Raw genomic sequence first — 14,773 nt, forward strand, 5'->3', positions numbered from 1 at the left:
TTAACTGGAATGCTTGTTTCAGAGTTGTTGGATCCGATTTTGAATCTAACATTTGGAGAATGAAGATTTACTTATTTGGAAACACCAAACCCACAATCATAAGTTGGTACCCCAAAAAAAAAAAAAGGAGAAATCATAAATTGAAATTTTATATTTGATGGTTTAATTTAATTTTCTTCTAGGTTCTGGGTCGAGAAGATATCTAAGCCGAATAAAATGCTCAAATCACAAGAGAGAATTCAAGTCTAAAGAAAATTATCCCATACAAACTCATTCAAAATGTTAAAAAAATTGTCCTGATTAGCAAAACTAACAGAGAATATCTAAAGGATTATCTTATTACAGCTGGTAACTTTGACTCTGATAAACTATTCTTCAGATTGATGAGTTTCTATTTGTATTTTCGATTCTCTCTGCTGTTGCTTCTCTGTTGTGTGTAATTTTTTAATGGTTGAGACTGAAAACTATCCTACAGTCACTTTTCCGTTTAAAGAATCCCTCAGATTCTAGGTTGCTTTATATGTTTGATATTTCTAAAATGTTTCCGTGGACTATTGAGTAATATGATACTTGGGTTGAGAATTTGAGACACTCGGGTTTCGATCCTCTTGATCAGTCATATCTGGTTAGAGATGTTAAAATGGGTGGGCGACCTATGGGCTGTCTGCGTCCAATACATTTTAGATTGGTTATGGACAAAACCATTTTTGAAACAGGTTAAAGTAAGCTTCATCTAATTTCACCCATGGACAAAATTATTACTATTATTATTACTAGTAGTATTACTAGTATTACTAATAGTATTACTAATAGTATTACTACTATTATTATTATTATTACTATTTGTATTACTAAGAGTATTACTACTACTATTATTATTATTATTATTATTACTATTTGTATTACTAATATTACTATTATTACTATTATTATTATTATTAGTAGTATTACTACTATTATTACTACTATTATTATTACTATTAGTATTACTATTACTATTAATATTATTACTAGTATTACTACTATTATTATTAATAATATTACTAGTATTACCACTAGTATTATTACTATTACTATTAATATTATTATTATTACTAGTATTATTACTATTATTATTACTATTATTATTACTAGTAGTATTATTAGTATAACTATTATTACTATTACTATTACTACGTACTAGTAATACTAGTAGTACTATTAGTATTAATATTACTAGTATTACTATTACTACGAGTATTACTACTACTATTGTTACTAGTAGAATTACTAGTATTATTAGTACTACTACTATTATTATTAATAGTAGCATTACTAGTATTACTAGTATTAGTATTACTAGTATTACTATTATTAGTATTATTATTATTAATATTACTATTACTAGTATTATTATTATTACTAGTATTACTAGTATTACTATTATTACTAGTATTACTAGTATTACTATTATTACTATTATTACTATTACTAGTATTACTAGTATTAGTATTACTAGTATTAGTATTAGTATTACTAGTATAACTAGTATTATTATTATTAATATTATTATTACTAGTATCACTACTAGTACTACTATTAATAGTATTACTAGTATTAATATTACTAGTATTACTAGTATTACTAGTATTACTATTACTAGTATTAGTATTATTAGTATTACTAGTATTACTATTATAAGTATTACTATTATTAGTATTACTAGTATTACTATTACTACTAGTATTATTTCTAGTAGTATTACTAGTATTACTACTATTACTATTATTATTAGTATTATTATTATTAGTATTACTAGCATTACTAGTATTACTATTATTATTATTATTATTATTATTATTACTATTTATATTACTAATATTACTATTATTACTATTATTATTATTAGTAGTATTACTACTATTATTACTAGTAGTATTACTACTATTATTACTACTATTATTATTAATATTAGTATTACTATTACTACTAATATTATTATTAGTATTACTACTATTATTATTAATAGTATTACTAGTATTACCACTAGTAGTAGTACTATTACTATTAATATTATTATTATTACTAGTATTATTATTATTATTATTATTATTACTAGTAGTATTATTAGTATAACTATTATTACTATTATTACTATTATTATTACTACTAGTAATAGTACTAATATTACTAGTATTACTATTACTACGAGTATTACTACTACTATTGTTACTAGTAGAATTACTAGTATTATTAGTACTACTACTATTATTATTACTAGTAGCATTACTAGTATTACTAGTATTAGTATTACTAGTATTACTAGTATTAGTATTATTATTATTAATATTACTATTACTAGTATTATTATTATTACTAGTATTACTAGTATTACTAGTATTACTATTATTACTATTATTACTATTATTACTATTATTACTATTACTAGTATTAGTATTAGTATTACTAGTATTAGTATTAGTATTACTAGTATAACTAATATTATTATTATTAATATTATTATTACTAGTATTACTACTAGTACTAATATTAATAGTATTATTAGTATTAATATTACTAGTATTACTAGTATTACTATTACTAGTATTACTATTACTAGTATTAGTATTATTAGTATTACTAGTATTACTATTATAAGTATTACTATTATTAGTATTACTAGTATTACTAGTATTAGTATTACTAGTATTAGTATTACTAGCATTACTATTACTACTAGTATTATTTCTAATAGTATTACTAGTATTACTAGTATTACTAGTATTACTACTATTACTAGTATTACTACTATTACTATTATTACTAGTATTATTATTATTAGTATTACTAGCATTACTAGTATTACTAGTATTATTAGTATTATTACTATTAGTATTACTAGTATTAATATTAGTATTACTATTATTATTATTATTATTATTATTATTACTAATATTATTACTATTACAAGTATTACTATTATTACTATTACAAGTATTATTACAGTCTTGTAAATGACGACATTCCTTCATTATCTTTCATGTAATATCTTATCTAATTTAATGTATTTGAATTAATCTCCTTATCTAATCTAATCTAATGTATCTGAGTTATTCTCTCACTATATGAGCAGAGCATTAGAGGTCCAAAATCCGAGGTTGTCCGTTCTACATGCAAGGCTGCTTGATTGGTCAAAGATGACCACGAAAATATGATCTACTATAATTGGTGTTCAAAATATTTATAGTGATTGTTATCTGGGGTTATTAGATATGTGATTGTATATGATTCAATGATTGTCATCATATGACAAACAATCATGAACCCATTCTTGACATAGCTTTGTATGAATGCATTTTTGAAAATGATAAGATCGTGCTTGGTTTTGAACAAATTAAGGTTTGTAAATAGAGGTTCCATATCCACAAACTTCTTGAAGGGGTTTCATTTTCTTAATCATCCATATCTTGTATCACACTGCTAACTTCTTATTCTGATTTCAAGATACTTTCATTTCCCTATTTGGTCTTTTGTTGAAAGAGAGCAATAGCCTCTTCATTCAATATCACCAATCCATGATCATCTGAATTATCTTCTTGCATTTGAAAATAATCTTGCAATAATAACAGATATAATAAAAGAATATGTGAAAGCTTGTAAACAACCACTTCTGAAACAGAGGAATTACAATTTTTGTTATGTATACTTCATTAAATCCAAAATATAGTGGTATGTAGCAGTTGCATATTAATACCAAATGCGGCGATTTACACAGGTTCATAGCTAGTTAAACGATCAAAATCGATTGTACATCGAATCCTTAGTTACACTAAGAAATCAAAACTATAAATAAAACTTTTGAAGCAGGGGAAAGAATTCAAACGTACAAGTATCAAAAAAGAACTTACTCTTCTCCCCAATTTTTGCCTCAAACACAAAAAAACATTCTAATTAGCATCGTGAAACGTTATCCACATTTTCAGTACAAAAAACCACAACCACCACCGATGGTTCCTTCTCCGTCGCCGTAACTTTCCCGGTTTCAACATCCTCATCAGCTTCGTCGATTCTCGGCATTATCGAGAGACCATTATTGCCACTACAACACTTAACGGCTTCTAAAACGTTATCTTCAGGGCGTGTTTCTTGGCCGTCATCATCTACGTGGTTGCCCCATAACACGGCGTAGACTCCCACCGTCAAAACAACCACTCCAATAACCCTGGAAACATCAAATACATATAGAATAATTAACACGGTAGAACGAAGACTAAGCCGGGTATATATATACTAATTAACCGGTTTGTTTGTTAACGTACCCTCCAAGGTAGATTCCTTGGCCGAGAACAAAGAAGCTCATTATGGAGACAATGACGACGACAAGAGGGTTAAAAGCAGTGACAAAGAGAGGACCCTTTCGCTGCATCATAAGTCCTTGAACGTAGTAAGCTATGCTCGACGACATTATTCCCTGTAATCGAACGAATCGCAATATATTAGTATTAGTTTCATCCATAATTTGTGAGTTGATCTTTCTGTTATAGAAAAAGTGGCTTGAAGTGATTTTAAAAAAGGACGGACCGCGTAGGCAGAAGCGAGAAGGTTCATGTCAAAACCGATGTTCAAAGCAGAAGGATTGTGCTCCATTACGAAGGTCAGGGCTAAGGATTGTAACGTTCCCATGAAACACACCATGCTTGATAACGAGAGATGTGCTGAGTATTTCTTCAGAGTCGATGCCTAACAAAAATATAATAAAAAATCATATAATGCACTAATTAATTAGTTAGATTCTTATATCTTTAAATTTCTCATATATATATATATTACGCACTAATTAATAAAAATCATATAACGCACTAATTAATTAGTATTCTAATGCAATCATATTTTTAGCTTTAACCCAAAAAAAAATTCCAATCATATTTTTAGTCATCATTATATTTACTAATTCTATTGTACTTAATTAATTTGGATTAGTTGATCGGAATAAAATTATGTAACATATCCTCAGAAAGAATATACACAAATAAAATTGTATTTTGATATATGTAATCAGTATAAACAATATTTTAGCTTAATCATAAACCAATCTAAGGGTTTATTACTGTATGATCTGTTCACACAATCTAGCTAAGAGTCTAAACCAGAATCGCAGGAAACTATTATAACACCAACTACTTTACTAGATTGGATCAATAATTGATACCTGAAGAACGAAGAACGAAGCCCATGAGAGGGAGGCGAGGAGGAGGAAGACGGTGGCTTTAAGATAATCACCGGCCAGCGGCGAAGAGGCGGCGGTGGTGGCGAGGTGAGATTGGAAGAAATTTATGAAAGGACCTTTGAAGAATATCATCAAAATGGATCCAACCACTGTCACTATAGTCCCCACCACTTTTACTTGGCATCTTACTTTTCTCATCTCCACTTTCTCCATCCTTTTTTTTTTTTATATTCAAATATTTACATAAAACACATCAATATTTCATAATTATGATCTCGGTCACATATTAATTGTACATCTACGTATGAATATGTGTATATTCACGTATAACAAAATAATTAAACGTTGCTTTTACGTATGTAATACCTGAAAAGAGTGGCGAGAATAAAGGTAATTGCGGGGACGATGTTGCTGACGGCGGAGGAAAACGTAGGAGATGTGAGTTTCAGACCTATGTAATATAAGTTCTGATCTATCACAGGCCTGTTTTAACAAAATAATATTTGTTAGCCTTATAATTAATTAACAAATTTCATTGGTTCAACAAAACATAGAAAAAAAGTTTTGGAGATGGTTTTAGAAGACTTACCCGAGAAGAGCAAGAACAAATATGTGCATGAATATTGGAAACGTCATCTTTGACCTCACTTTCCTACAAACACCACCACCAACACATAATTATTACAAATCGCGCATAGAAACATGAACTGTTTGCCTCTGATGAGAATTGATCTCTAGCTAAGAACAATTATGATTTTTTTTTGTTTTGTGTGTTTGTACCTTTCGGAGAGAAATGCGAAAGGTGCGATAGCGGCTGTGGCAAAAGCGTTGCGGTACGCAACAAGAACGTAATGACTCATACCGCGGTCAAGGACGGTCTTAGTGACAAGGTTCATACCGGCGTAACCGAACTGAAGACAGACCATTGCAAAATAAGGTTTAGCTGATTCTGACATCCTTAATCCCATCTCAATTTGCTTTTTTTTTTAGGTTTTAAGACAAGAAAACTAACAAAATTTTGGGGTTATTTTATGATTCTTGAGAGGAAAAAAAAATCAAATTAGTGTTTGTATATAAGGGAATTGAGTTAGGAAATAGAGAGGAGAGAAACACTTATAGTGAATGTGCTTTTTCCTAAGAACCAAGTGGTGAGAGGTTCTTTGTATTTATAGCATAACATTCGGATTTGTCCAGTGTTCTCTGCTTTCTTCCTTTGTTTTTCTTTTGTATATTTGTTATTACATTTTATCTTTTTGGTGACGTTAGCGTTAATTATTCCGGTTTTATTCACAAATGAGTGTCATGAATTCATTATCTCTAAAGTAAATGGATAAAGTATCCTACAAATAAAATATTCGGTTTATATGACTTCATGAAACCAATCGTATATTAGGTGAATAAAACTTGTGGCTACTATAAGTCGGTATTAATAGTGTGGTTAATGTGGAACAAATGAGCTGTTTATATTTCAATACGGTAGATAGATACAATGAAATTATGAATTTAAAGCATAAAATTTTAACTACCATCAACTCATTTCCTAGAACTTAAAATGAATAAAACTTGTGGCTACTGTAAGTCGATATTAATATAGTGTGATTAATGTTGAACAAATTAGCTGTTTAGCACAGTAGATACAATTAAAATATGACTATAAAGCATAAAAATTTAACTACCATCAACTCATTTCCTAGAAGTTAAAATGATCAAACGACGTATCACATTGGATTAAATAGATATATAACTGTTTCTAAATACTTTTAATTTTCGTGGCCATTGAGACTATACAAATTATATAAACGACAATCACCATTTGAAACATGCTATTTTCAAATATTTTCAAAATAAGTCAATATCAAATAAAACCAATAATATTTTGTGTATTTAATAAAACTGTTAAACACTTATTAGTAGGAGTGTTACTGAAATGAAACAAGCCAACTTACACTAAAATAGGAACAGAATATCAAAATCAGACCTAATTATTAACGTATTGTAAGACTCTTAATCATGCCGAATCATATCGTCACGTCACAAGAGGAGTTACGAGATCAATCTGGAGAGCCTATAGAAAGATTGTTTAGGCGAGTATAAATCATTGTCTCCTCATCGTCCTAAGCTATTTACTTTGTTTTGTTTTCCTTTCTATATTTTTTTTTCCTAAATATTGTCATTAAAGTAACTTTTATAAGTATAACTTTTTGTTGGTTAATGTATGTATGTATGGTATAGGAATTTGACAAATAGACCAACAAAACGACTGCAAGAAGATAAACTCTTTGTAATATCAGAATTTTATACGTCTACGGACTGTGACGTATGGGGACACCTCTATCCTAATTCCTACACTTGAGAGGTTAAATCAATTAACATCGATCTTAAGAGGTTAAATCAATGAAGAGACAGAAGTGGACAAAGTTAACTCCACGTGGCAGTAACAATCAACTGGGGTTCAATCCTACTACGTTTGGGACCCTCTCGAAAGTCAAAACTACCTTTTTTTTTTCAAATCTAAAAATGCGTTCTTCTGGTGAAAACATTAAGGTGGACAAAATATTTGTTAGATGTCTTGTCTGTTATCAATTTCCATTTCTACATAAGCAAATAAAAAATAAAAGATTATACATGGTTAAAGTGAATCAGAGCGTGTATGATATATTGATATGTATATTCGGACAATGCATATACATTATGCTTGCTCTATTTAGAAAATTACCAAAATACAAAAAAAAATTACTTAGTTTATACATAAATATTTTGCTATTACAAAACTACCATTCGTCCTAAAACTCCACCAGCTCGAGTGGGTGTCACGATTCCATAGCTTTCTTTCCTCCGTTTGAAGTCGGCTAGCTCTTTGACACATATAACTCGTGCTAATCGGACGAAGACGTGTATATTATTTATAGTGTCTAGCAATTATTACAATGACAATGTGAAAGTATAATAACAATCAAATCACATAGTTACGTGGTTTGTCTCATCTTTAGTCTATGTCATGATTCGTGACCAGTATTACTGAATTTACATATTTGAATGTTTGAAAATTGAATTACAGCCGGTAACAATAATATACCCATAAATCAATTTGGACTACGTTTTGTAAGACTTGGTATATTTATGTGAATACGTATTATATATGACTATATGAGTGCATCTGTATAAAAATATCATATGCACCTGTTGATATCAATATGCTTAGAATTGCTTATCCGAAATGTAAACCACATAATACTAAATTAATGCGTACAGAAAAGCCAACCACATCTCGAAAACTCATTCGATTCTTTTTTCATATAATATTATATCCCTAGATATTGCATCTTTATCAGTTTATGTTTCAAACCCTTCACTTACATTTTTATAATATAGTTGAGCATCCATTATCTTTTATAGAATATGCATTAATGTCACCTAAAGGGACAATAGTGGCTACTTTACTTAGTTGGGGAAGGTTTATGTGGAATTCGTATCTTAAATTTAATTTGATTAATTAGATAGATTCAATTTTATTATCCTATGTCCCATTAATTTATAGATATATATGGTGAGAACATAAATTATTATGAAATTTTTCATTTCAAAATGATCAGGAAATGTTGAATGATTCGATCCCTAAGACATCCCGATTTACAATTGTTTTTACGGGTGGTTCTATCCATTATCTATTCAACTAAAGATTCAACACACAAATCCAAAAAAATGTCTCACGCTTACTTGTCTCTATACTGAGTTTTGACTTAGTGACTAGTGTTATATCGGTATATGCTGGATTCAAAATTTACGTCCATATCAACTTTTTAACAAATAATTAAGAGACTAGGTGTATAATGAATTCATCATAGTAGATTAGTAGGATATGTTGATGAAATAAATAAATCTTACATGTAAAAGATGAAACCCTAGCTAGTTTGATTTATCATCTTAATATGATTAACGGAATGAATTTTATGAAAATATTTTCATGATATTTCAGCCAGCTTATTTTGACCAATTAAAATACTGATCCTTCCGTATGTGGCTACAAAAATTAGCATCCCTTCCGTATAGAACTTTCAAGTTATAAGAACATAAATTGAAAATGTAGATACAGATGAAAAGGTGCACTTGAATGTGGATGTGTGGATTCCACGTAAATCGAGTCTGGTGTCAGAAACACGTGTCGATGTCACACGGAATCGAATATTTTACGTCTCTGCGATTGGGGAATTACATGCTTACACAAAATCCTTCTGATAAAGTCTGCCATTTGTATCAGACTTTATTTTTACGTAGAAAATCATTCGTAAATCTAATTAAATAACTTTCAGCTTTCAATATGATTCACATATTTCTACCAAATTCGACCTGAACCATGCATATGTCGAGCGTCTATATCCACATCATTTTCTACCTTTTTATTTGTTTTAATAATCTTATATCTTAATTCTTGTATATAATCATAAATATTCAAAACCGTAACGATTACAATTTATCATAGTCATTTACTTTTTTTTTTGGTTAAATAGTCCTTTACTTTTATCTCTTGATGGAGCTAGTAAAGATTAATATATTCACTCAATGCGCAGTTAGTCGCTATATAATCCATCGAGATTATAGAATATAAGACTTAGTAATTAGTTTGAATCTTAGTTCAAAATATCAGAGTTATCCATATAACAAAAATACAAAATGTATGGACGTAAAATTAATATATATACATATACTTTTTTACTGATATATATGTATATAATTGTATATTAGACACGTACATTTGAGAATTTCGGTACAAGAGATCTAAATATCAAAAAAAATTCGGATATATAAATCTACACAGAATATCAGCAACTTGTGTGTCTATATATGAATAGGCATAAATATTATACTCAAGATCATAAATGTTTTAGGGGTGGGTTTTAGAAAAAGAACGCATGATTTGATTATAAATTTGAGAAAGAAAAATAAAGAAAGTGGGTGTGGGTCAAAAGTGTGGGTGCGTTTTTGGGTAGTAAAGAGAAATGGGGAAAAAAGAGGGCAACAAATCCAAATGGTCATCTAATCAGCCTCCAGCATCTTCATTTCCACAAAAACTTTTGGGCCTACACAAAGTTCTTGTCTTTTTTTTTCTTTATTTGTGATGAAAATGATATTTTGAGCAATCTCATTGGATTTGGAGTCTCTTATAAACTGTAGTGACGTGTGTATATATTACAGATATCAGAGATTTATATCACACGAGACTCGAGTTGTAATCCAAGTCTTGTTTTTTCTTAGGGCAATTTTCTTGGGTCATGCAAATCCAACATTTTTTCGCATGAGTTCACTTTTGGGTTTGTAGTTAAGAGATAATACCATATGTACGTATCATATATATTTTAGTTTATTTATGTTATCAGACCTATATGTATACATACAATATTTTGTGTAATGTTCGTATAGTTAATTACTAATAATGTTCGTACTATTTATATAATAATGTGACATCACCTATAAGATTTTGGGTTTTTCGGCGTCTCTTTTAGATCAATTGATTGAGAGTTTTGATTATCAATTCCAATTTTCTCAAAAAAACAGCGAGCATACTGTCTATCTGGACCAATCACTATGGAGATCAATCGGTCTATGTTTCTCTGCTCGTTCCACCATCTAGCAAGAATCACATGGACTAAGATCGGTAGGTCATCATCCAGTATGTTGCTTTTTTACTCCAATTAATCACGCAAAAATTACATTAGACTAAATAAGAATTGATGAAAGACTAAAAAGTAAAGAACAGTAGAACACTTACATTTGGCTATAAAATAAGTAATACGAAGAAAATAAACACTAGAAATGGTTAGAAACACAACACGTCCAGGATTAATGAAAACCTTTTACGTTCATACATATTTATCCGAAATAAGTTTTTGTAATTCAAATATCAGAAATTTTTTGATTGTTATTAATTTGAACTACTGAAAATTCGTGAATGCTTAGTTTTCTATTTCTGTTAAACGCTCAACAAAGCTAAAATGCATTGGAATCTTTACAAGTTATTGCAAACTCTAAATTAAGGTCTAAGCCTCACACCTACAACGGACATAGCTACATCCTAAAAATTTAAGTGTGATAATCTAGAGACCTCATAATAGAAAAATATCATATATTAGTGAACAAAAGATGCCAATAAACCAGAGAACGAATACAGCGGGAAGGTCTTGGGTTTGTTTTTTTGTTCGCTAGAGTCAAAATCAGATAAATTTGATATGAAAAAGACTTTTAAACTAAAAAAAATGGAAAGAAACAAAAAGTAGAATAAAATAGAGACTATAAAGGAATGGAAGGCTAGATTCCATTTGCATATAGTAGGGGTCTGGCTAGATTTATAAAGAGCGCTTTTTAAGACAAAAAAAGGAGAAATTAACAAAAAAATCTTTAGTTATACTTATATTGTTCTAGTGATTTTTTGTTTCTATTGATAATTACTTTTGCTTGTCTTAACTGAAGTCATATATTAGCTTTACTGCAGTAGTTGAAATTTGTATTCATAATCAATGTCTATAACGTCATATATTACTATTTACATCATCAACTAATTATAAATTTATTTTCATTTTTCTTTGTTCCCTACGGTAATTCAATTGTTTTCGTTAATTATCAGAAAACAATTAAGCGAAATAAATTTTAGCTATATCTATATCTTAAAGTGGATATATAGACACATTCAAGAACTAGTGTGTATCATTTTGAGTATGTTATTCATGGTTATTAGTTTTAACTATTTAATGACTTAATAAAACTTTGACAAAAATCCGTTGACAGCCGGCTTATGTAATCCGACTTTATTATTCTCCATGGTTTCAATCTTATAGTAAAAGAAAAAAAGTGTAACATCGTTGAAAATGATCTGCCTTTGATCTAACATCATGTTTAAAACTTCAATTCTGTTTTCTTCGTTAAAATAATTGATTTGTACCCTAAATTAATAATTTTTTCATCTATTTTATTGATTTGTATCTCTTCCACAATTGTGGTCAATGGTCTTGAGGGTAAACTCTCCTAAACAATATGAACAATACAGAGCCCATTAATTTTTTTTTTAAAATTATTCTTTAAATTAAGGCTCGATATCAATTTAGAGATCTGAGTATTTCTGATATCAGTTCTGTGATGACTTGATTTTTGTTTTCAAAACATATGTTGTGTTGAAACATTGTATACAATATCTTTTGCAAACTTTAATTGGCACAAAATATGCACAAAATTTTTGATCGATGATGTGTATTTTTTTTTTTGGTCAAACTAAGCAATTGTAATTATGAAAATGATTCTGACTATTTTTGATAGAATTCCCTAGATTTCTATAACTCAATATCTTAACTATGCATGGTTTGCATACTAATTAAGCAAGTTTCATCATAATCCTAGATATTTCCGACCATTGATGTGATTGTTATTTGAATTGAGCAATTGGAAATTTGACTAAGAGCATAATTGTACTTAACTTAAATATGTTTGTGATTTGTTGATTTATCTTGAATTGAAGTGCTTTTGAGCAATGTTTGATCTAAGAGTTATTTTCCCCGTGATGTTCAAGGCAATTTATAGGTTTCAAATTATTTATAAAGTTTAAAATGCTTTAGTCTTTTGTGTTTAGAGAAATGCAATTTGGATCTAAAGTTACTTATGTAGAAGTTAAGGTAAGTAGAATAACATAACATAACATTTTTGTATGTCTATATAGAACATATAAACTACTTCATGTTCTACATAAAAAAGAAATGTCATTCTATTTTATGCTCAATTTTTTATGTTAAATTGAGTAGAGTTGAGATGTTGATAGTCTAGGTTTAAAAAACTGGTTTATTGTGGACAAATAAATAATGAACGAATGTTTAGTGGATCATAAGAAAAAAAGATATAAATTTATTTGGACTTGGCTAGATGAAAAAGCCCATTTAAACTTGGAGATTTGTGCTTTGAGACACACTTCTTTGCTGGGCCTGCTGGCAATCTTATAAGAATTTCGATTACAAGATCCTCAAAATTTATTTTTAATTTTCCAGATTTTTTAAACTAATTATTATATGGGAGCCTTATTATTTTACGCAAACTCAATTTTATACAAAAGAAAAAAAAAAGCAATCTACCTATCAGTTGACAAAACCTCTTCAAACAATTTCACAACTTGATTCATTGTAGGCCGTTCTTTGGTCGCCTCTTTGATACAAAGACAAGCGATTGTAAAATACTCTTCCAAGCCTGTTTCACCAACAAAACTTGACTCAACCATTTCGTAATACCGATTTTGCCCCTCGAGTATCACTGCCCATTGGGCCAACCCAACCTCCTTCCCATCAACAACCACCGGCCAATTCGGCCTTCTCTTTGTCGCCATCTCCAGCATCAAAACGCCGAAACTATACACGTCAGTCTTCACCGTAGCCGCCGTGTTCCCTTCCCAATACTCCGGCGGCATATATCCCATCGTCCCCGCCACTTGCGTCGACACGTGCGACCTCGACGTGTCGATCCTACGCGCGAGCCCGAAATCAGCTATATGAGCCACGAATTGGGAATCCAGAAGCACGTTGCTCGACTTTATATCTCTGTGGATGATCGGTTTCGGAAGCCCGTGAAGGTAAGCTAAACCTTTAGCTACTCCGTACGCGATTCTCATGCGTGTTGACCACGAGAGAGGACAAGGCAAGGCTGTGTTCTCGTGTAGCCAATAATCGAGGCTTCCTTTCTCTAGAAACTCGTAGATTAAGACCCGATCTGGACCTGAGATGCAGTATCCGAGAATTCGAACGATATTTGGGTGACGAAGTCGACCTAGTGTTTCCATCTCGGCGCTGAATTCGCGGAGTCCTTGTAAAGCGTCGTGATTGAGCTTTTTCACGGCGACTACGACTCCGTTTGAAAGCTCTGCGCGGTAAACTAGACCGAAACTTCCGTCGCCAACTATTAGATCTGAGGAGAAGCCGTTCGTCGCTACGGAGAGCTCGGCCATGGATATCTCGCAGATGGAAGGATCGAAACTCTGTTTGGTGCTTTCGCTCTCCGTTACTGAGCTGAGACTGGGAGTAGACGAAGGATCGGGGAAGTTCGGAGCCTGGTGGTGGTTTTGGTCACGGCGAGAATGGTTTTCGATGGCGTGACGGCGTCGACAGACGAACAACACGAAGGCAAGAGATAGCAAGATGAAGAAGGAGCTCGCTACGGCGAGTAGGATCGCTAAGAGTTTGTAATCCATAAGGCGTTTGAGTATGAAACGGAGAGGGAGGAAAAGGAGAGAGAGATAGACTGTGAGAGACAGAGAAAGAGACGATCCGCCATTGATAGCGACGGAGAAAAGATAATTGTTATAGAGGTTTGGGACGACTAATTTTTTCTCTGGTCAACGGACGACTCGTTTAAAATAATTTTTTTGAAAACAAAACATATTTTTTTTCTATCTGAAATCAGAACTAATTCTAAACAAAGCAAAAAGTCATTTTGATTCAGTTTCACGTTCGTTAGCTAATATATTGAGATGCATGGATTGATTACGTAGCTGATGTTAAAAAAAGGATTAAAATTATCTTTTATCTCGTTCCCGGTTTCCTG

The 14,773-nt window shown here is 30.5% G+C and overlaps 2 protein-coding genes across 2 annotated transcripts; both read right to left on the reverse strand.

Annotated features, from left to right (window-relative positions):
• Positions 1-3,711: 3,711 nt before the first annotated feature.
• LOC18027628 (WAT1-related protein At2g40900) lies at positions 3,712-6,335 on the reverse strand. The gene is made up of 7 exons (XM_006411294.2): positions 5,987-6,335; positions 5,796-5,858; positions 5,573-5,689; positions 5,189-5,420; positions 4,561-4,719; positions 4,299-4,450; positions 3,712-4,201 (listed from the first exon to the last, which is right to left on the reverse strand). Exons 1-7 carry the CDS (start codon positions 6,172-6,174, stop codon positions 3,931-3,933), a joined length of 1,182 nt encoding a protein of 393 aa, XP_006411357.1. The 5' UTR covers positions 6,175-6,335; the 3' UTR covers positions 3,712-3,930.
• A 6,820-nt stretch (positions 6,336-13,155) lies between these two features.
• Positions 13,156-14,651, reverse strand: LOC18027629 (putative serine/threonine-protein kinase). The gene has a single exon (XM_006411295.2). The coding sequence runs from the start codon at positions 14,418-14,420 to the stop codon at positions 13,311-13,313; it is 1,110 nt and encodes a 369-aa protein (XP_006411358.1). The 5' UTR covers positions 14,421-14,651; the 3' UTR covers positions 13,156-13,310.
• Between the last annotated feature and the right edge of the window lie 122 nt (positions 14,652-14,773).

The sequence above is a fragment of the Eutrema salsugineum genome, unplaced genomic scaffold (genome assembly GCF_000478725.1).
Source record: "Eutrema salsugineum unplaced genomic scaffold, Eutsalg1_0 scaffold_10, whole genome shotgun sequence".
Taxonomy (NCBI): Eukaryota; Viridiplantae; Streptophyta; class Magnoliopsida; order Brassicales; family Brassicaceae; genus Eutrema; species Eutrema salsugineum.

What these genes read in the sequence shown, in the direction of transcription:
- LOC18027628 (XM_006411294.2), bottom strand. Translation starts at nt 6,174, where the DNA reads ATGGGATTAAGGATGTCAGAATCAGCTAAACCTTATTTTGCAATGGTC. An exon ending in TTCGCATTTCTCTCCGAAAG is followed by an intron (nt 5,859 to 5,986) that starts GTACAAACACAC and finishes TGGTGTTTGTAG; the next exon opens with GAAAGTGAGGTCAAAGATGA. An exon ending in TTTGTTCTTGCTCTTCTCGG is followed by an intron (nt 5,690 to 5,795) that starts GTAAGTCTTCTA and finishes TTGTTAAAACAG; the next exon opens with GCCTGTGATAGATCAGAACT.
- LOC18027629 (XM_006411295.2), bottom strand. Translation starts at nt 14,420, where the DNA reads ATGGATTACAAACTCTTAGCGATCCTACTCGCCGTAGCGAGCTCCTTC.